Below are 24,370 nucleotides of genomic sequence, written 5' to 3' on the forward strand. Positions count from 1 at the left end.
TTTTTAATACAATTTTACTAAAATTTTATGAAAGAATTCAATTTTTTATTTTTTTTATTAACATTTTAATAATATTTCTCGAAAGAATTAAATTATTTTTAAAAATTTTAATAAATCCTTCGAAACAATTCAATTTTTTTATAAATAGTAAAATTCATGGCAAGAGTTACATTATCTATTTTTTATAAATAATAAAATTTTTCTCATGAATTCAATTATTTTCAATACAATTTTAATAAACTTCAATAATCAAATATTTAATTATAATTATTAACGGACACGATTATTTTTTAAATTTGAAAAAAATACTTTGTTTAATTCAATTATTTTTAAAATTTCAAATTAAAATTATTAAAAAACTACATTAATTTAAAAAAAAACTTAAAGAAATTCTTCAAAAGAATTTAAATATTTACAAAAACTCTAATAAAATTGTTTAAAAGAGTTTAATTTTCTGTTAATAATTTTACTACAATTTTAACTGTAAAAATATTAATTAAAATTATTAACAAAAATCGATTATATTCAATAAATTCAAGAAATTTTTTGAAAGAATTCAATTATTTTCAAAAAAAAAAAAAAAAAATTCTTCTTATATAAAATTCAACTATGCTCAAAATTTAAAAAGAATTCTCGTAAAAATCTTTATAAATAAGAAAATTCTTCTCCAAAGTTCAATTATTTTCATAAATGTCAGAAAAAAAATTCTTGTCCTAATTTCAATTATTATCAAAAAAATTTCTAATTTCAATGATTTTCAATAAATCTACTATTTTAATAAAATTTCCCAAAAAGAATTCAATTATTTAAAAAATTGTTTAATAAAATTGTATGCAAACATTTAATTATTTTCATAAATTATAAAAATTTCACAGGAATTCATAATTATTTTCATAAAAAATAATTTAAAATTCTAGAAAATAATAATTGAATTAAAATGATGAAAATAATTTTGATGAAGTTACAGTAACAATATTCTTATAATAGAAAATAATGATTTTATCTCTCAGTGATTTGAAATTTTTGAATGTCTTAATTCCTGTGGAAAATCCTGTTCCAAAAATAAGATTAATAATAGAAGTTTTGCAAATATTTTTCTTCCTTTTCTAAAACAAAATAATAAATTTGTTAAAAAAAATTGTGATTCATAAACAAAAATAATGCAAAATAAATCAATTTTCTATTTCTTAATCACTGTTGTTTAACAATTTTCTAATTTTGTTTACAAGTAAAGAACAAAAATCTAATAATTATAATTATTATTAATTACTAATTTATACTACAAGTCCAAAATTCGAATGACAATATTGAGAATAAAATTAAATATCTGTTGAAATAGATTTTTTTTGCCAAAAAAACCACTTTTCTGTTAGTAAAAGTTTCCCTTTGTGTATTAAATATATATATAAACGTATACGTGAGCCGTCAAGTGCTTCCTTTAAGTGTGCAAGGCTCTCAGCCAGGAATAACATATGTGAACGATTTTAGAGGTGAATCAAATTTCCAAGCTGTACCTTTATGAACTGTGCAGTAAAGTTTATTACTTGTGGAACGTCATGCTATCTAATTCACCATAAGTTCTGTAATTACCATTCTGTGTTATACATTGAGATGAATAATATATTTCAAATACCGCACGTCATATAATACATTTCCCTATAACTACAATAACTTCAAACTCTCTTCACATAAAATATATATATACAATATATATAGGTATTCACTGTACAAAATTAAAATTAAATTAAATTATTATCTTGTGTGTACAAAAATATTTTGTCTTAAAATTTGTCAAAAAAAAAGAAAAAACAAAAATATAGTTTTATGTATAAAAATTAAAAATTAATAAAACCAATGTTAACCCTTAGAAAAGAGGAATATTAAAAAATATGTTCTTTTTGGAATATAAATAAGTTTGCATATATTATCAATTAAATCTGACGAATATGGTTGATACTTCAAAACTACAGGTGCGTGCAATGGTTACGAACTTTGAAAAAGCCTTGAGGGCTTTTAGAATTTTACGAGCACTCACTATCACCGTGTAGTACCTATAAAATTCTATTTTGTGGTCGAAGTTATGCCATTAAAATCTGCCTTGCTAATCGGCATATAAATGATGTTCAAATTTTTACCCCATAAAAATGTCTATCTTACATTAAATATTTCATTTTAGCATTGATTTTGCTACTCGACAGTGTTTTAATATACATTCAAAAACATATTTTCCCTTCAGCTCTTTTCATATTTTTCTTTCAATATATGAAAGAATAAATTAATAGTTAAGGTTACATTTTTTTCCATTAATAGAATACATTATTAATATTAATATTAATATTAATTAGTAATAATTATTAATAATAAAATAATAACAGAAATAAAATAATCTCCTTATAGTGAGGATTTTCTTTAAATAAATTTCAGAGAATAAAAAACGTTTTTTTTTTTTATTTCTCTGTTACAGGACTTTGTTACGGGTCTCAGCATACTCTCCCGGGGATCAATAGAGGAAAAACTTCGTTGGACATTTTCTTTATATGATATTAATGGAGATGGCTGTATAACTAGAGAAGAAATGACGGATATTGTTACTGCAGTTTATGAATTGTTAGGAAAATTGTCTGATAATAGTCCAAATCGTGAAATAGTTCGTGAAAAAGTAGATAGAATGTTTTTGGTAAGTATAATCAATTTAAATTTTTTATCCTCATAGAAAAAATCTCCAAACAAATATACTGAAAAAAAAATTTACTATGAAAATAATCGATTACAGACCAAAATCAAGTAGAACAAGTAAAGATTATGTCAGACATGATAAAAAAAAATCTTTTTTTACTTTAAAACATTCAAGAGACTATTTTTAATTAATTAATGAACAAAATAATTTATTACAATTAAAATCGTACGCTTTTGCGTTGAAATATCTTCTAAAAAAAAGTCAAGTAGTACAAGTAAATATTTTGTCAGACATGATAAAAAAAAAATAGAATAGTGTAAAAACACTATCTATTCTGTAGATTAAAAAAAAATTCGTTTTTTTCTTAAAATCATATATTTTTTGTGCTAAAACATCTGTTGACAAAAAATCAAGTAGTACAAGTAAAGATTTTGTCAGACATGATAAAAAAGTAGAAAAATGTAAAAAGTAAAAGTGTAAAAACAATATCTATTTTGTAAATTAGAACAAAAATTAATTATATACTTGAAATTGTATACTTTTAGTGGTAAAGGATCTGCTGACAGAAAATCAAGTAGTACAAGTAAAGATTATGTCAGACATGATTAATATAAAGTGAATATTTAAACAGACATTTTTTTAATTAGGAAAATTTAGAAAGAAGAAGTGAATAGTAACTGAAATTGTATGCCTTTTATGTTGAAACGAAACTACTGACACAAATTAAGTAGTACAAGTAAAGATTTCGTCAGACGTGACATAAATAATCTTTCACTAGTAGAACAGAAAAGACAGATTATATTTTTAAATATAATTAGAAAAGAAAATTATTTGTCATTATTTTTGTGTTGAAACATCTGTTGAAAAAAATCAAGTAGTACAAGTAAATGTCCTGTCAGACAGGATAAATAAGAAAATTTTTACACTAGTAGAATTTATAATCACTAGCTGTATTTTTAAATTAACTAGGAAAGAAAATAAATTATAATTAATTTGTGCTTTTTGGGTTGAAGCATCTGCTGGCAAAAATCAAGTAGTACAAGTAAAGATTTCGTCAGACATGATAAAAAAAAATATTTTACTAATTAAACATTTAAGAGCCTATTATATTTTTAATTGATTGTTAAGTAAAATAATTAATTGCAATATTAAAATCGTATGCTTTTGCGTTGAAACACCTGCTGACAAAAATCAAGTAGTACAAGTAAAGATATCGTCAGACGTGACAAAAATAATCTTTAACTAGTAGAACAGAAAATACATTATATTTTTATGTATAATTATAATTAAGAAAGGAAATTAGTTTTTCATTATTTTTGTGTCAAAACATCTATTGAAAAAAATCGAGTGGTACAAGTAAAGATGTTGTCAGACATAATAAAAATATTTTTCACTATAGTAAAACAGAAACACTGACTACATTATTTAATTTATTAGGAAAGAAAAATATAATTGAAATCCTATGTATTTTTTGAGTTGAAACGTAACTGCTGACAAAAATCAAGTAGTACAAGTAAAGACTATGTTAGACATGATTAAAAAAAAAACTCTGTTACTACTAAAATATATAAACGCTGGTTATAATTATTAAAAATATATTTTAATTAATTTAGGAGATGAGGAAAATTATTCCAATTAAAATCGTAACCTTTTTGTGTTGTGAAACATATCTTTTGACAAAACTCAAGTAGTACAAGTAAATATTCTGACTGACATGATTTAAAAATTCTTTAGTTAATAGAACATAATATATTTTTTTCATTAATTACGAAAGAAAATTAATTGTAAATTAAATTGTGTCAATACTTTTCGTGTCGAACAATTTGACAGCAAAAATCAAGTAGTACAAGTCAATATTTTGTCAGGCATAATGAAAAAAGTACATAATAAACACTAGCTATTTTCAGATTAAGTGGAAAAGAAAATTATAACTCAAATCATATAATATATGCATTCGTGTGTTAAAATATAGGATGGCAGAAATCAAGTAGTACAAGTAAAGATTACGTCAGACGTGATTAAAAAATCCACTTGTCAAATATAAATAAATAATAGTAATAAATAAATAGTTTATTATACTTAAATAGTAGTATAATCGCAGAATAAATGATTAATTAATTAGAAACGGAAATTAATTGTAATTAAAGTCTGCTTTCTCTATTGTGTTATAATTGATTCTGGAGATAATGAAAAGCAGACAGACACTTGAAATTTCGTGAGAAAATCCCTAATTATTAAGTTCTCGTTGAAATATAATTACACTTTCGTACATATATGATTGTGTTAATCTGTCAAATTACTCAAATTTCCCGTTTTCATTCTCATGGGCAAACATCAATATCCTCGAATAGTGTCAATGTCGTTCAATTGCATTTCAATTAAAATAATTTTCTACTCACTCTAAAATTGCCAAAAAAAAAAAAAATTATTTTACTAATAATAAAAATTCTAATAACTATGTTTATTGAGAATTAAACAATTTAATTTTCTTTAAATTTCTTTTTCCCTTGTTCTCGTTACATCGAGTTTTTTCCTCTCTAAAGGAAAAATTAAAATTTAGTTTATTTATCGTACAAAAATAAATGGACAAATGGTCAGTTTCAGTGTTGCATTCTATTTTTACTTTTTATTAAACAAATATTTTTAAAACATTGATAAACATTACAAAAAATTCAAAAAAAAAAATATTTTTAAAACATTGATAAACATTAGAAAAAATTCAAAAAAAAATATATTTTTAGAAAATTGATAAATATTAAAAAAATATTTTTAAAAAATTAATGAATATAAAAAAATATTTTTTAAAAATTGATAAATATATGAAAATATTTTTGAAATCTATTTTTAAAAAATTGATAAATATAGAAAAATATTTAAAACTTTAGTTAATATTGAGGTTGAATATTAAGTAGATGCGTAAAAATAGTCAAATTATCTAAAGCTCCCCAGGCGATTTCGTTTTACATCGTATGACCTAAACTTTGATACGATATCGAATCTTTAGTTTTAACTTGAACCTTTATACCTCTCATTATCTATCGATATTAAACATTATTCACTGAATTTTACACACATGGCTGCAGGGCATTAGTAAATTACTAATTTATCTGTAAACCTATAATTATAAAACAATTTTTTCAACAAACAAAAATTCCCAAAACATACAAAAAAGCAATTAAAATAATAATAATTTTTTTTGGTCCATAAATTATAAACATTCAGATAAAGGACATTTTTTGTATTTCAATTTGTATTTTTTTTAAAAGAAAAATTATTTTTTATATTAAAAAAACTTCACACAATAACTATTCTAAAATTCAATTGTTATCTAAAATTTTAAATGAAATTCATTTTTTAATAAATTTTTATCAGAAAATTTTTCCAGAATTAAATTATTTACATACAAAAATAAATAATTTATTCAAGAATTGAATATTTTTTAAAATTGAATTTATATGAAGAATTTTATCAAAATTTTTAAAAATAATTGAATTCTTTCGGTGAATGTAAAAAAACAATTTAAGAATAAATGCAATTTTCTATCATCATATTTAAAATATTGTATAAAGAATAATTGAAATTCTGCGATAAATTTTGTTATTTAGGAAAATAATTGAATTCTTGCAACGAATTTTATTAACAATTTTTTTAAAGCATTGAATTCCTGTAAAGAATTTTATTTTTAAAAATAATTGAATTCCGGAGAAAAATATTAATATTCATGAAAATAATTAATTTCTTGTGAAGAACTTTATTCAAATTTTTTTAAATAACTGAATTTCTCAGAATTTCTAAAAAAATTTTGAAAATAATTAAATTCCATTGAGAAATTTCATTAAAAAATTAAAAATAATTGAAATCTGACAAAAGAATTAAAAAAAAATTCTTTTTTAAATAATTAAATTCCTGTGAAAATGTTTATTTTTAAAAAGAATTGAATTCTTGGGAAGAATTTTATTAAAATTTCTTAAATAATTGAATTGCTTTGAAGACTTTTACTCTTTATGAAAATAATTGAATTCTTTCGGAGATTCTTACAAACATTTTTGACAATAATTGTATTCCTAGGAAGAATGTTATATTCTACGAAAATAATTTTATTCAACGACCTTATTATAATATACGACCTTATTATAATTTTTCAAATTTAAGAAGCATTTTATCAAAAATTTTTTAAATAATTGAATTCTCCAGAAAAATTTTATTATTTAAAAAATAATTTTTTTCTATCGAAGAATTTTATTCGAATTTTTTTTAAATAATTGAATTCCCATAAAAAAATGTATTATTTGTAAAAATAATTGAATTTTCAAAAAGAATTGTATTAAAAATAATTGAATTCTGGCAACGAATTTTATTAAAAAATTTTTTAATGAATTCAATCCCTTTAAAGAATTTTATTTGTAAAAATAATTGAATTCCGGAGAAAAATATTAATATTCATGAAAATAATTAATTTCTTGTGAAGAATTTTATTCAAATTTTATTTAATAATTCAATTCTCAAGAAAAATTTTATTATTTATAAAAATAATTGATTTATAGCAAGGAATTTTATTCAAATTTTTTTTAAAGAATTGAATTCCCATTAAAAAATGTATTATTTGTGAAAATAATTGAATTTTCAAAAAGAATTGTATTAAAAATAATTGAATTCTGGCAACGAATTTTATTAAAAAATTTTTTAATGAATTCAATCCCTTTAAAGAATTTTATTTGTAAAAATAATTGAATTCCGGAGAAAAATATTAATATTCATGAAAATAATTAATTTCTTGTGAAGAATTTTATTCAAATTTTATTTAATAATTCTATTTTCAAGAAAAATTTTATTATTTATAAAAATAATTGATTTATAGCAAGGAATTTTATTCAAATTTTTTTTAAAGAATTGAATTCCCATAAAAAAATGTATTATTTGTGAAAATAATTGAATTCTCAAGAAGAATTGTATTCAATATAATTGAATTGTATAGGAAAATTTTATTGAATCAAATATATTTGAATTCTTTGGAGAAACTTCATTAAAAAATAAGAAATTATTGAATTCGTGCTAAGAAATATATAAAAAAAATGGTATGTATTATTGAATTACTGTGAAATTTTTATTAAAATTTTGTTTAAATAAAAGAATTCTTTTGTAAAATTTTATTAGAATAGTAGATATTAAAAATAATTGAAATGAGGAAAATAATTTTAAAAATCATATTATTCACGTCAGACAGTAATTAATTTTCGATTCATTAATAAACAATAAAAATGCGAATACCGCATATGTAGATAACGATATAATCACATCTATATATTTTTCCAAAGTAATAAATTTTTAACAAATAAAAATTGTCAGCCACAAATGATTTATGAAAATTTGAATTTTGATTGTATAAAATCCATTCCCTGGGGCATTGATACCAGTAACAAATATATAAATACCACGATTATAATCTACTTTGATTGAAAGTTGAAACTTATTAACATATCAATTGTTATTTGTTAGATTTCATTTTCGAAATTTATTACTCAATATAATTTTACTATTCCAATATATACGAGACAACCATCAATTAATATATCAATACTCACTCTAGAGAAAATGATTTTGAAAATTTAATTTCAAATCAACTTTTAAATTTATAGCAAAAATTTTACGCTTAGAAATGCATTTAATTAGAATGCCATCCGATTAAACTGATTGTATGAATTCATTTCGCCAAAGATAAGAGAAACGTGCTTAAAATAATGATATTTTTCTTCTCTGCAATCGTAAATACTATAGTTTTTATTTTATTTTAATCTCGAACGATATTTAATTCGGGGGAATTATTATTATGGAAAAAAAACAAAAGAAAAAGTGAGACACGTGTAGATTTTATTATTTTTTGAAAATCAGATGATTTATTATTTTGTCCCAATTTCTGAATGTTGATTTTTCTTATTCTGCAAGTATTTTATTTTTTTTTTATTCTTTTTTTTTGCAGTGTATTTTTATTTTTAAATTTATTTTACTGTTTTTTTATTTTTACTTTTTTTTTACTTTGCCTTTTTCACAGTAAAACAATTTACTTGTCTTTTTTTTATTCGTAATTAATTATTTAACACAATATTTAATAAATTTTTTTACATTTTCATCGTTATCCAATTTTCTTTTCAAATCCACAAAATTTAATTACAACTGTTTAAATTATTTCAGAAATTATTATATTTTCCATAATTATAATTCAAAAGAAATTAACAAAGTGTACAAAAAAAAATCCCTTTCACGTTTCAAGTAAAATTAATTTACATAGAATTTTCTTTTTATAACATAATTTTTTTTTTTTTTGCACAAGTAAAACGAAACGGATTATTGGACTTTTTTTTCTTGCGTTTCCTGTTGAATAAATTTTCATATTTCCGCAATGTCTGCGCTTTATAATAAGACTTTTTCTATAGATATAGTTGAAAAAAGAATTTCAAGAAAATGTTATGTAGAATAAAATCAACAAACTATTTTTCTTTTTATCAACAAAATTGTAATTTTCTTTAATGAAAAAATCGATTAAATTTAACAATTCTCTTTTTTTTTGTTTAATTTTTTTTTCTTTGACACAAAAACTAACGTTTTTATTTGGCGTTGGTTTTAGAAGCGCATAAACGATAGTTCATCACTGTCAGAAATTTTTTGCTCACGACAGACAAGAATGAATCCACATTTTATTCGAGATCATATGCTTTATCCTTGTGGCTCATTCCCGACATTAATTAATCTAATGCATACTATTTTTCACAAAACTTATCTTTTTCGGTATAAAATGTGAACTCCTACACCTCTTGATAAATAGAGAATTACTTAAATTTATATTTAGTCATACATTAGTGAAAGATAGAGGGGAAAAAGAATTTACATTTTTCTAAGGACTTCTTTTATTTATTTACTTATTTTATTTGTAAAATAAAGTAGAGAGAAAAAAAAATCAAGATAAAATATAAATCTTTCTACTCAGGGTGATATTTATTTATTTTTTGTAAATTTAAATAAATGAATAATTATTAATAATAATAATAATAATAAATAAAATTTTTCATGTTTTATAATAATTAAAGATGACCGAGTGATATATAAAATCATTTACAATACAATTATTATTTACAAGAATTTTTAACTATAATTCTTCTTTAAATAGAATATTTTTAATAATTTTCGAAAAAGTTCTTTGACAATTTTTAAATCCATTTGTTTACAATATTCCATTTTACGAAATTTCAATTATTCGTAAATTCTTCAAAAAAAAAAATAAAAATAAAAAATAAAAAAAAATAAATAATAAAATAAAAACTTAAAATAATATTTAAAAAAATTCAATTAAACTTTTTCAAAAAAATTAATTTCAAAATTCAATTATTTTTAAAAATTCACGCTATATTGCTTTTAATATTCAATTATTATCTAAAATTTTAACTAAAATTCAGTTTTAAATCAATTATTTAAATACAAAAGTAAATAATTTACTGAACAATTAAATGTTTCTTAAAATTTAATTCTTATAAAGAAAATTTTATTAACAAATTTTTAAATAATTAAATTCTTTTTGACGAATTTTAATAAATTTTTTAAGAATAATTACATTTTTCGAGGAATTTGATTAAAATTTTTTAAAAATAATTGAAATTCTCCAATGAGTTTTATTATTTTTGAAAATAATTGAATTCTCGCGAAGAATTTTATTACTTTTGAAAATTTTTACAGAAATTCAAATATTTTCAAAATGTTTTTAATAAAATTTTTTCGTAGAAATTAAATTAATTTTAATACAATTTAAAAAAAAATTCTCGATTAGATTCAATAATAAATTTTAAAGAAATTATTCGAAGAAATCCAATTATTATTAACAATTTTGATACAATTCTTTTATACTTTTGAAAATAATTGAAATTTTAATAAGAAATTTATTAAAATTTTTCAGAATAATTTAATTTTGGCCAATAGTTTTGCTATTTATAAAGATAATTGAATTCTTGACGACTTTAAAAAAAAAATTTGAACTGAATTCTGCGAATAATTTTATTACCTTTGATAAAAATAATTGAATTTTGCAAAAAATTTTATTAATATTCCTAAAAATTATTGAATTTCAGGAAGAATTCTGTTTTTTATCAAGATAATTGAACTCTTCGAAAAAAAACTTAATTAGACAGAATTATTAGTGAAAAATATTAAAAATTAAAATTTTCAAAGATTTTAATTTGAAACCTTTTCAAAATTCAATTATTTATTTAAATTTACACTCTAATGCTTTTAATATTCAATTTACAATCTAAAATTTTAACTGAAATCTATTTTTAAATCAATTTTCATGAGAAAATTTTACGAGATTCAATTATTTAAATACAAAAAAAACAATTTATGGAATAAATTTTGAAGAACAGAATAGAATTCTATTCTATTATTATATTAATATAATTAATTAATTTTTCGTGAAATTCGACTAAAATTGGATTAAAAAATTGAAATTCTATTATAAGTTCTATTATTCATGAAAATAATTGAATTCCTAAAAAGAATTCATTAAATATTTTCGTATTACTTACGAAAATAATTGAATGCCTGTAAAAATTTTATTATTTATGAAAATAATTAAATGCTTGCATTGAGAAAATTTTTTGAAAATAATTGAAATTTTGCCAAATAGTTTATTAAAATTCTTGAAAATAATTGAAATTTTGACGAGAATTTCAAAAATATTTTTAACATAATTGAATTTCTGCGAAGAAATTTTTTAAATAATTGAATTCTTTTGGAAAATTTTATTCAAATAGTATATATTAAAAATCATTGAATTGAGGTAAATTTTTGAAAATAATTGAAATTTTGCCAAAAATTTTATTCAAATTCTTGAAAATAATTGAATTTCGAAGAAGAATTTAATTATTTCGAAAGATAATTGAAATTTTGACGAGAATTTTTAAAAATTTTTGAACATAATTGAATTTCTGCAAATAATTGAGGGGTTGGATGCTATAATGTGTTACGCGCCATTCACTTAACATGGCGCGTAACACATTATATCATCCAGCCCCTCAATTTTTTTAAATAATTGAATTCTTTTGGAAATTTTTTTTCAAATAGTAGATATTAAAAATCATTGAATTGAGAAAATTTTTTGAAAATAATTGAAATTTTTCCAAACAGTTTATTCAGATTTTTGAAAATAATTGAATTTCAGAGAAGAATTTAATTATTTCTAAAAATAATTGAAATTTTGACGAGAATTTGAAAAATCTTTTGAACATAATTGAATTTCTACGAAGAATTTTATTACTTTTAAAAATAATTAAATTTCTGCAATCATTTGTAATTTATCTAAAATTATCCAAATTATATTGTACGATTGACGAAATTTTCATCCTTTTTCAATCAAATTACGAACTTTACGAACCTTTTTTTCAAAAAACGGACTTCTACGGGATTTCCGAACCTAGTTCGAGCCCTGTTATTTGCAGAAAAAGCAGAAACATCTTTTCTTTAAAAAAAAAAGCAAAAAAAATCCTTGAAAAAATGTCATCGAAAATTGTTAGAAACCATACAAATGATATCAAATTTTATCCGCAAGCACAAGTCGAGAAAAACAGTTGATCAAAAGTTATTGGCGGTAGCTTCTCATGTAACAAATTGCAAACCTGATAAAAAAAGAAGAGTACAAAAATGTCTCTTGGCGGAAAATTCTTTCCACAAAAACAAAGAGAGGTCGATATCTCAAAAAATGTACAGAACAAAATAAAAAAGAAAAGCAACATCTTCTCCTGTCGAACGAAAATTCGTCACAATTCACATTTGAAATTTGAAATCCCATATGCAAAGATATTTTATACAAAATAAAAATCAATATATAGATAGGTACACAAAATGGAAACGTGATATTCTTTTGTTTTAGCGCGCAATATTTTTTAAAATATATCCGCACATGATTTTTTTTTCTCAATTCTTTTGTGTTAAAACTCTCTCTGTGTATATACTATTTTTTTGTTATACTTTTTTCGACGAGACGAATACTTTTAAACGCCCGTTTTTTTTTTTTTTTTTTTTTTTTTTTTTTTTTGAAAGAGTAAATAAATAACAATGAATCTTGTTACTTGGTATGAAAAATATATTGGTTCTATTTATAACAGAAAAAAAGGGGGGAAAAACACTCTCGGAGTGGACATTAATATTCGATTCGTTCTCGTTATGAAAAGTGAAACTATTGTCGAAATCAATCACTGCTAATTAATTGTCTCTTTGCGATAACTTGAAATCTGAACGTGCTCATCAACCGTATAAAATGCACATTTGTATGGATACTCGTACGAGCTTTAATTAAAAACCAAGTAGCACGATCCGCGCTAATCTGGCTTATTTTGTGTATACATATATAGAAAATGTGTTCTATTGCTCGTAGAGCCGCAATCTAAGACAAGATGTTCCTTCTTTTTTCAAATAAAGAGAAAATTAAATTTTCCATTTTTATTCATATGTTGCATTTTTTATAATAAATACTAATAATTATTAATAATTAATTATCTATAAGGATAATTAATTATCATAGAAAAATTAAATTTAATTACATAAATTATTTACATAAATTATTTAATAAATTATTTAATGAATAATTTTACTTAAATATTTCAAAATTAATTCAATTTCAAAAGAGTTGCGTTTACAATTTTCATAAGTAAATGAACTTCAAACAGATTCAATTTAAAATTTTATAAAATTCCAATGTTAAATGAATTTAATTAGAAATTTTAATGAACTTGGATTTTTAAAAAATTTTAATAATTCAAAATCATTTAAAATTAGTTATATTTATCAATATGTATTTAATTAATTATTGAAAATAATGGATTTATAGAAGAATTTTAGTCAAAAACACTAAAAAAATTTAATTTTTAAGAAGTTATAAATTTTTGCAGAAATTCAATTATTTTCGATTGTTTCGAATAATTTCATTAAAATTTATTATTCAATCATATCGAGAATTTTTTAAAAATTGTATTAAAATTAATTTAATTTCTACGAAAAAGTTTTATTAAAACATTTTGAAAATATTTGAATTTCTGTAAAAATTTTGATATTTATGAAAATAATTGAATTTTAGCGACTTTTTCACAGCAATTTAATTATTTTTGAAAATCTTAGTCCTAATTATTATCCCAATTATTATCTTTATAAATAAAAAAATTCTTCTTCAAAATTTAATTATTTTTAAAAAATTTTAATAAAATTCTTGTCAAAATTTCAATTGCGTCAGCAAAGTTTAATTATTTTCATAAATAATAAAAATTTCACAGGAATTCAAAAATGTATAAATTTTTTATAAGTTTCTTTTCATTAATTCAATTATTTTTGGAAATAATCAAACTCATCGCAGAATTTCAATTATTTTAAGTACAATTTTAATCAAACTCCTTGAAAAATGCAAGTATTTTAAAAAATTTTCTTAAAATTCGTCAAAAGAATTCAATTATATTTAAAAATGTTTTAATAAAATTCTTTAAAAGAATTAAATTTTAAAAAACATTCAATTATTATTTATTAAATAAATTACTTTCGTATTTAAATAATTGAATTCTCGTAGAATTTTCTAATAAAAATTGGTTTGAAAATTAATTATTGTTTAAATTTTAGATAATAATAGAAAATGAGAATAATTTTTAAGAAGTTACAGTAACAATTTTTTTAGAATATAAAATAATGATTTTATTACTTGGTCATCTTTAATTTATTATAAAACATGAAGTTATGTAAATAAAAATTCCATCTTATGTAAATCTAAATTTTAATAGTATCTATATAAATTAAAATTTTATTTCTATGTAAATTGAAATTTTATTTTTATATCCTAAATTAGAATTTTATTTTTATATGTAAATTGAAATTTTATCTTTACGTAAAATAAAATTTTGATTATCGTAACTCTATGTCGGAGTGTGAACAAACAAAAGTCTAATTTGTTAAGTCCAGTTGAAAATTTAATTTTCACTATATTGAAAAACTAGTTAACAGCTTAGTTTAATTAGTTTTGTTGGAGAGACAAAATTTCAAATTTAACTATAGAAAAAAATATAGATATATATATTTGAAAAAAAAATACAAAATTCAGTAGTACAGTATTGATTCCATCAGACAGAATTTTCATCGCAATGAATATAAGAGAAAAATCATTCTAAGTAGTAAGAAACATGTACAGTCGGACAAAATTTCTTGTTATCGACAAACAGAAAAGTTGTCAGACATTTTTTATTTGTACTATTTTTTTATTTTCTACCATTTTTAAATTTTTTATTTTCACTATTTTTTTTTTTTTTTTTTTTTTTTTTTTTGACAAAGTCCCTTAAAAATTTAATTATTTGCAAAAATAATAAAATTCTTCACAGAAATTCAATTATTTAAAAAAAAAAATTTAATACAATTCGTTGCAAGAATTCAATTATTTTTATAAATTATTTGCAAGATTTCAATTATTTTTATAAATTATTTGCAAAATTTCAATTCAATTATTTTCTAGAAATTTATCTAAAATTTTTCTCTAATTCAATTATTATTATTTTTTTTTTTGAGAAAGTTCAGATTTGAAAATTCAAATTTGAAAATTGAAAAGAAAATTGAAATTTGATTAAAAAAATATTTTTCTTCTGAAAACTTTGATTATAAACGTTGTGTATACTTGAGCAACGTAAAGTAGAAAGAATTTTTATTCCTTTTTGCTAATAATTATATGTAAATAAAAAATAAATAAACAATCATTATTATTGCGCTTTTAACGCTATTAACGAAATAAATTCGAAATTACAGAAAATGGACGGGAACAAGGACGGTGTTGTGACGCTATCCGAATTTCTAGAGGCATGTCGAGCAGATCCTGATATTTCCACTAACATAGCGGCCTTTGATACGGCTTTCTGACACTCGATGCGACCACTTAACACGCCCTGGACCTGAACAAAGTCCCTGCAAGCGGAAATTGATACAGCATCCGAATTTTTACTTTCTCACTTTTTGCGGATGTTTAACAAAGGAAAAAGAAGAAAACTCTTCGACATTTGATGTTTTCAAGACAGTTTGTGAATTTTTCACATACCTCTGCTCCAGTTTCTCAATGAAAAAGAAAGAAAAAGAAAGAAAAAGAAGAAGAAGACGAAATAATAAAGAAAAAAAGAAAATGTAATTTGACAAGAAAACAGAAAAAGAAGTCTGTAGAAGAAGCTCAACTATCGACACCTGCCATTGTTCTCGTGAAAAAAAGTACATCGTTAGAAAATATCTCGTTCAAGGTAAAAAAAAATAAAAACAACACCTTGAAATCATTTTATTTCTCTCGAAAAGCAATTTACAATTTTGAGGCTTGTAGACAAGTATAAAAAAAATTAATTCTATTTTTGAAAAAATATTACAATAATTTCGATTTTTGAATTATTCAAAAAATTGAAATTTTTATTTCCTTTTAAATATTTTTAGTATTCTAACAAAAACCTCAAACTTGCATATAGAAAATTGTGAAATGAAAATGTTTCCAATCCCTTTTTTATAAACAATAATTCATTTAATAGTTAATAATTTTAATTCCAATAAATGATTTAATTAATAAATACTTAATTTATTGAAAAGAAACAATTTAATTTCCAAACGATATACGTCCAACAATAACAATATTTAATTTTACAAACAAAAAAAAAAGTTTTCATGTTTACACAGTGCCAAAAATAGCTTTGTGTTAAAGAAAATAAAATGAAGGAAAAAAAATGAACCGAGCATCATTAACCGTTCGTATTTTATAGCATAATTTAGTAAAGTAAAAAAGCAAGTACTGAACATTTTTATTGCGCCAGCTTTTTGCAAATATTTTATTATCACTCATATAAAATATACACATTTTCATTTCATAATGACGTGTGTATATATTTAAAGCAAAAAAAAAAAAGAGAAAAATGACACCAGGCTTTATGAGCCACTTTGCAAATCAACGCGGCTAATTAGACAAATACTTTTTACAAAAAAAAAAAATCTATTGTAGAATATTTTCAAATATGGTGTCGATATAATAGAAATATTTTCAAATATAAATAAATTATAATTCGATGCTCAGATGAATAATCCCGTATGAATAGTATTAATTTTTAATTATTAATTTTTATTTATTTTTATCTTTAATTTAAAAATTCATTTTCCATTTTTTATTTTTCTATAATTTTAAAACAAAATTATTTTCTATAAATAAAGACTTGAATTATTTTTTATTAAATAAAAGATTGAATCGTCTATTAATTTTTGAGAACGAAAAAAAATCAACTTTTCGAGAAAAAAATACTTTTGCTAATACTCAAATGAAATTCAAGTGGAAAATTTTATTTTGTAAATACTAAATATCGAAAAATTTCATTTGAAAACAAAATTGAACGGATTTCAAAAAATTCTATTCAAGTTTTAAAAAAAAAGTATTTAAAATTCACAAGGAGAAAAAAAATTATTTTCTAAATTAAATGTATAAAAATATTTTTTTAAGAATTTTTTTTTCCAAACTAAAAATTGAATTATTTTTTCAAACTAAAAATTCAATTATTTATCAAAACTAAAAATTGAATTATTTTTCAAAACTAAAAATTGAATTATTTTTTAAAAACGAAAAATTCAATTATTTTTCAAAACTAAAAATTGAATTATTTTTCAAAACTAAAAAAAAATTATTTTTTATCGATTAAAAATATTGAATCGTCTACTAATTTTTCTAAATGGAAAAAAAATCAATAAAATACTTTTCTAAAATATTTAATAAAATTCAAATGGAAAATTTATTTTTTAATTCGCTAAAATATTCCATTTGAAAAGAAAGTGAACTTGGAAAAATTCCATTTGAAAAAAAAATGAAAGGAATTCAGAAAATGTTATTCAAATTAAAAAAATATTTAAAATTCAAAGAGGAGAGAAAATATATTGAAAAATTTATCCTTTGAAATTCAATTTAGAAAGAATTTTTTTTTAATTCGAGAACATCTATATATTTTTAAGATACATAGAAAAAAATATGACTTGACGTTATAAATATATATAATACAGTTTGTATAGGCAATGAAAAGAAAAGAAAAAAATATATAAATAAAAATATAAATATAAATTATAAATATATAAATAGTTATTCACAGACATAAGTGAGAGTGTATAATATGTGTGCACGATTCGAATGAGTAGAAAATATAATTATTTTAAATTCTCGTAAAGTAGCTTCGAAAGCCGACGAAGAATTTTTGGATTGTTGTATCTAGTGAGTAAAACATGATGCAAAGTATATTTATTTTTGTGACAATTAGGGCACATTAAGCATAGTCTTAAAAATTCAGGCTGCTAACAAGAGAAAAAATTTCTCAAAAGAAAAAAATTTTTACTATTTGGCAATTTTTACTAACTTTCTTATTTATTTATTTATCGAAATATACAAAATAAGTCTCATTTTAATATTTTTTTAAATAATTTTTTATTATTTTTTTCCATTATCATTTTTATTATTAATTTCTATTATAATTTATGTTTATTTATTTATTTATTTATTCATTTAGTATTAACTTTAATGTTTATGTTTATTTTATTTCAATATTTTTATTATTTCATTTAATTTCATTCAATAAATTCAAAAGAAATTTGATCAAAACTTCAAAACTTAAAATTAATTTAAATTTAATTCAGAATTAAATTCAAAAATTAAACGAAAAAGTTGAAAAATTCGATTATTAGCAGCGCAAGTAATGTTAATAATACATAAGTTAAATATAAGAAAGAAATTGAGATAAACATCGAATGTTGTCTCATATCAAATCGATCACTACCACATGTCTTTGAAGTTTTTCCGTAATATTTAAATATAAAGAGAAAAAAAAATTAATAGGAAAAGAGAATTTCTATATAAGAAAAAAAAAGAGATTGAGGAAAGGCCCCAAAAAGCACTATTTAGATATACATAAATATATATAAAAAAAATTTTTCGAAATCCTCTGGAAAAAAATCTAATTTAGTGATAAAATGGTAAAAAAAAATTTAGATAATTCTACTCTTTAAAAAACGAAAAAAAAATCTATCACCCAATGCATGTATATTGTACCTGTAGCATCAGCTATAATAATGTCTACAGTAGAAAAACTTTTTCAAAAAAAAATGTACCACACAATTTTATTCTATACATAAATTGTTCTAATGTACTTTATCTATCTCTTAGAACAGCCCTGGTCCAAGTAAAAGAGAAAAGTATATTTAATTTCTTATCTTTCGTGATTTATAAATACAAAAATTCAATGATAATAGTATCAAAATACTGTATTTAAATTTAAAGGAGAAAAATTCATAGACAGAAAAAATTAGTTTCAATCTTACGATGCAATTGAGTTTGAAAAAAAGTCTAAAAATAGTATATTTCGTAACGAGTGCGAGCAGTTGTCAAATTTTAAAGGAGCACTTTTTTTGGAACAAACTGTAGGCGAAGCGAAGCTTCGCCTACAGTTTGTTCCAAAAAAAGTGCTCATTCAAAAATTGGCAACTGCTAGCACTAGTTACGAACGATATTTTTCATAACAAGGTGCAAAAAAGTGCCTTTTTTTGCACCGCGTTATGAAAAATCTTTTCTGCAATGGTTATTTTATTTAAATGAATAATTATTCAAATAAACAATTATTCAAATAAATAGTTATTCAAATAAATAATTATTCAAATAGACCATTATTAAAAACAATAATTATTCAGGTAAGAAATTATTCAAAAAAATAATTGTACAAATAAATAATTATTCAAATAAATAATTGTTCATAAAGAATTATTATTCATATAAATAATTGTTCATAAAGAATTATTATTCATATAAATAATTGTTCATAAAGAATTATTATTCAAATAAATAATTGTTCAAATAAATAATTGTTCAAGTAAATAATTATTATTCAAAAAAATAATTGTTCAAATAAATAATAATTCGAATAAACAATTATTCAGGTAAACAAATTATTCATAAGGAAATAATTGTCCAAATAAATATTTATTCAAATAAATAATTATTATTTAACAAAATAATTGTTCAAATAAATAATTATTAGAATAAATAATTATTTAGGTAAATAATTATTCAAGTAAATAATTGTTAAAATAAATAATTGTTCTAATAAGTATTCGAAAAAATAATTATTCAAATAAATTATTATTATTATTGAAAGAAATAATAAATCAGGTAAATACTTATTTAATTTAAGGAAATAATTATTCAAGTAAATAATTATTTAAATAAAAAGTTATTCAGGTAAATAATTATTCCAACTAATAATTGCGCAAATAAATAATTATTCAAATAGATAATATTTTTCAAAAAAATATGTATTAAAAAAAATAATTATTCAAATAAATAATTATTATTCAAAAAACTATTTATTCAAAAATATAATTATTCAAATAAAAAATATTTATTCAAAGAAATAATTGTTCAAATAAATAATTATTTAAATGAATAATTATTCGATTAAAAAATAAATAATTAAAAATACAATTTAATTTTTTGAACCAACAAACAAGAAATGAAAGAAAACTCGTCGCTTTCTTTCTTTTTTTTAATGCAGATTTCAAGATTATTTTCTTAAAAAAAAAAAAAAAAACTTTGAAGAAAAAAGAGATTTTATCAGACTTTTTCAATTCTCATTTACAAGTTAAACTGTTTTTAAACATAGAGTTCTTTTTACAACAAACTTTGAATTTGCATATTTAAAGGTATAGTTTGGTGAGACAAATTCAAAACTTGTTTTCACAAGAGCCACACGGACGATATACATAAATAAATATAGAATTGAATCAAAACTTTTTGAGTTGCTCTTTGTATGCGAAATATCCGCATATTTTTTTTTTCTTCTTCTACTTCTTCTTTTTTTTTGTTACATCTATACTTATTGATGACTATAAATATATATAGACTATTGTTGAAAATCGCATATAGTAGCTAATGCGATCTATCTTTAACTTGACAAAAAAAGAAAGAAAAATCTTTTCTCCAATGGAACTATACTATTTTCTAACTGTATTAAAAAAAATACAAAAGAAATGTCAAACGATATAATTCAGTGAAAATATTTTCACGAGAAATTATTATTTAAATTTCACAGGGAAAATTTTTATTATTAATTATTACATTTTTTTTTAATTTCTACTTTATTTAATTAATCTATTAGTAAGTAGTTGTATTTTTTATCAATTAATTTTATTTAATACGGATTTTTTAATTTATTTTTCGCCTTTTTAATTTTTGTCTTTATTTCTCTATTTTTTAATTTTCTATTTTATTATATTAATTTTATCAATTAATTTAATTTATCATTGATTTTTTAATTCATTTTTCTAATTTTTTACTTTATTTTATCAAATTATTCAAAATATTATTAGCAACGAATAATTAAATTTCAATAAAAAATTTGAAATTATAAAACTTTATCGAAAAAAAATTCTCAAAAAATAAAAATTTCTTTGAATTTGAATTTAAAAATTTTAAATTACTATTTATTTGTTTATTATTTTACAGTATTTATTAAATATTATTTACTAAATTATGTAAAGTAGTAAATAAATAAAAAAAAGGAAATAAGAAAAATAATAAATAAATAAATCTTTTACTTCTCTGAATGAAAATATTTCACTGAACTAAATCGTCTCACCTTTGAAAAATCGCAGGAAAGAAATCAACTTTAAGGAAAAATTGCAAACTTAATAATAATAATAAAAAAACTTTTGGTCGGGCTGTGCTTTTAATGGCTGACAGATGGTCCAAACATAGACTATGTATATGTGTAAACAAAATTATAGAATTTACAACAAAAAAAACAAAATAAAATAGTTTAACAATAACAAATAAATACCTCACGGCATTTGAGATCAGAGTCCTCGACTCTCGATTAAAAAAAAATATATCCATCTCCTTAATTAATTAAATTATTATTTATTCATAAAAATAAAAAAAATAAAAAGTTAAACACTATTCTGAATCGAAAATTATTAGCAAAAAAAACAAATAATAATACTCAGAAGCCGTTTGGTTATCACGAGTTTAATATGAGAGAGAAAAAGCGCAAATCGATTATATGACGTTAATTGTAAAGAATTTTAAAAATAATTAAATATATGATAATATCCATATGGCGATATATTTTCAATGTAAGTCGACGATGTATTATTGTATATGTATAAAATCCCTGATATTACCTTTAACAAACTCGTCGAGGCCATAATGGAAACGGAATTTACCGGCAAAGCTGTTTGTACTTTTAATTACCGCCACACATATATATATTTCGAAACAATGAAAAGTGTTATTTATCCGTTAAAATTACAAAAAAAAAAATGAAAGAGGGGAAAATAAATTTTTAAACATCATCCGGGAAAAATCGTTTCCGTGTTTCCATTGAACGGGTGTGTTTGAATGTTGATTGTTAAATGTTAGAATATAGTCAATACGATATGAAAATCCACTGTTTAAATTATAATTTCATTTTTTCAATTCTATTTTTATTTTGTTAATTAAATTTTCAAAGTTTATTTTTTCTGATGCAAAATTAAATTTTTCAATTTTACTATTAAATTAAATTTTTCAATTTTATTTTTACTACAAAATAAATTTTCTAACTTTATTTTTACTAGAAATTAAATTTTCGAATTTTATTTTTACCGCAAAATTGAACTTTTCAATTTTAGTTTTACTACAAATCAAATATTCGAATTTAATTTTACTGTAAATTTCATTTTTCTATTTTAATTTTTACTACAAACTACAAATTTTCGAATTTTATTTTTACTGCAAATTAAATCTTCGAATTTTATTTTTACTGAAAATTGAACTTTTCTATTTTATTTTTACTGTCAATTACATTTTTCAATTTTAATTTTTACTACAAACTACAAATTTTCGAATTTTATTTTTACTGCAAAATCTTCGAATTTTATTTTTACTGAAAATTGAACTTTTCTACTTTATTTTTACTGTAAATCACATTTTTCAATTTTAATTTTTACTACAAACCACAAATTGAATTTTTCAATTATATTTCCACTATAAATTAAATTTTCAAATTCTATTTTCATTCTAAATTAAATTTTCCATATTTTTTTCATTATAATTTGAATTTTTCTATTTTATTTCTGTTTCTAAATTATTCTTTACCATTTTAGATAAATTTCAATACAAAAAAATACTGATTTATTTTTCTAAATTTCAAAATAGTCTTTTAATCGGATAAATAAAATGCTGAAAAAAAACTAATAAAAATTTGCAAAAAAAGAAAATCTGTAAATATTTTTTTTCTTTCCTTTTCGTCAATATAACCGCTTATTTTTCTTACAATCAAATTTCATACTTGAACGTATCCAATTTTGGCCTCAACTCGATTACCGAATTAAGTAACAAAAAGAAATAAAATAAGAGAGAGAGAGAAAGAAATTCTCTGTATTTTCTTCAAAAAAAAAACAAATTGAAATCGAATTACTTTCTTTATAAAAAAAATTAAAACATAAGCAGATCGAATCTATTTTTATTGTATAACAATTATTTCCCAAACTACTTTAAATACCGTACAAAAATCCTCCTCACCAATATACAATAATTAAGAGTGTCTTTTAGAGGCATTTTGTGAAATCCCAAAGTTCTGAGGCCGTCGTAGTGGCTGTATACGTAAAAAAAAGTATATTATTGAACGATATTCGAAAAACAAAAAAAAAATCGCCCGAGCGAGAGAGAGAAAAAAAGAGAGAATAATATATAAAATACTATCATATTGTCAAAACTGTCATTATATCAATATTAAACAGATAGTATTTAAAAGACCGATAAATAATAATTTACGCAAAAAAAAAGAGAGAGAAAATTATAAATGTATATAAATACAAATCATAAATTTGTTTGTTATAATAATTATAATGCAGGTGTTTGCTGTAATTTCTGTAAAATTACAGTAACTGTTATAGTGATAGATTACAATATAAAAATATAAATAAAAAGAAGCCTGTATTAAAATTATAATAGATAAAAATACAAAGATTCCTCGCGAGGAAGCAAAAATTATAGAAAAGAAATTTTTGATTTGTACCGAAAAAAATCAGATTCTGCAAACCAAAATATTGCTACCAATCAAAGGGATAGACAATTTTTCAAAATATACAAAAGAATTTCAGTTGAATTTTTAATTTTTCCACAATTCCAAAAATGAAAATTTCTTAATTATACTTTTAAATTTAAAAGTAAAAAAAAAATTTGAAAAAGTTTTTCAAATTAAATTAAATTAAAGTAAATTAATTTTTCATATTAAATTTATTCTGTCCTTCAAGTGCCAAAAATGTGTAAAAAATAACAAAAATGTTTATCCCTTAAACAAAAAAATTGTCAATGGCTTCAAAAATGGCACGGGACAAAAGAAAAATAAGAAAAAGAATCTCAAGATTGAATTTGATTTGATTAGAATAACTAGCACTTGGATGTTTTTAAAGATTCACTTTTTAATTGTAATGAATAAAAAAATTACTAAATGAAAGTAAAAATTTCAGATTTTCGATTATACGAAACTAACTATTTCTAAAAAAAAGAAATAATTTGTTTAAATCAATTTCCTAATCAATTTCCTATTTTATTATTAATTTGGAATTATGGATATTATTTCATATTTACGAATATAGAACAAG

General features: G+C 20.6%; 2 protein-coding genes across 5 annotated transcripts in view; one reads left to right on the forward strand and one right to left on the reverse strand.

Moving 5' to 3' along the window:
* Positions 1-15,624, forward strand: part of LOC122499936 (Kv channel-interacting protein 1-like) — a 464,957-nt gene extending 449,333 nt beyond the window's left edge. The window contains exons 8-9 of the mRNA XM_043608540.1: positions 2,465-2,677; positions 15,488-15,624. Of these exons, the coding sequence (XP_043464475.1) occupies positions 2,465-2,677; positions 15,488-15,598 (324 nt within the window). The 3' untranslated portion in view covers positions 15,599-15,624. The remainder of the gene's footprint in view (positions 1-2,464; positions 2,678-15,487) is intronic.
* LOC122499935 (protein farnesyltransferase/geranylgeranyltransferase type-1 subunit alpha) overlaps positions 1-24,370 on the reverse strand; it is a 76,561-nt gene that overhangs the window by 40,581 nt on the left and 11,610 nt on the right. Inside the window, exon 6 of one of the 4 annotated variants that reach the window (XM_043608538.1) lies at positions 15,487-15,643. The exons of the other annotated variants lie outside the window; for them this stretch is intronic. The gene's annotated coding sequence lies outside the window, so the exon portion shown is untranslated. Of the gene's footprint in view, positions 1-15,486; positions 15,644-24,370 lie in introns of those variants that run through there. 4 annotated transcript variants of the gene reach the window in all.

This window comes from Leptopilina heterotoma, unplaced genomic scaffold (genome assembly GCF_015476425.1).
Source record: "Leptopilina heterotoma isolate Lh14 unplaced genomic scaffold, ASM1547642v1 Lhet_18, whole genome shotgun sequence".
NCBI lineage: Eukaryota > Metazoa > Arthropoda > Insecta > Hymenoptera > Figitidae > Leptopilina > Leptopilina heterotoma.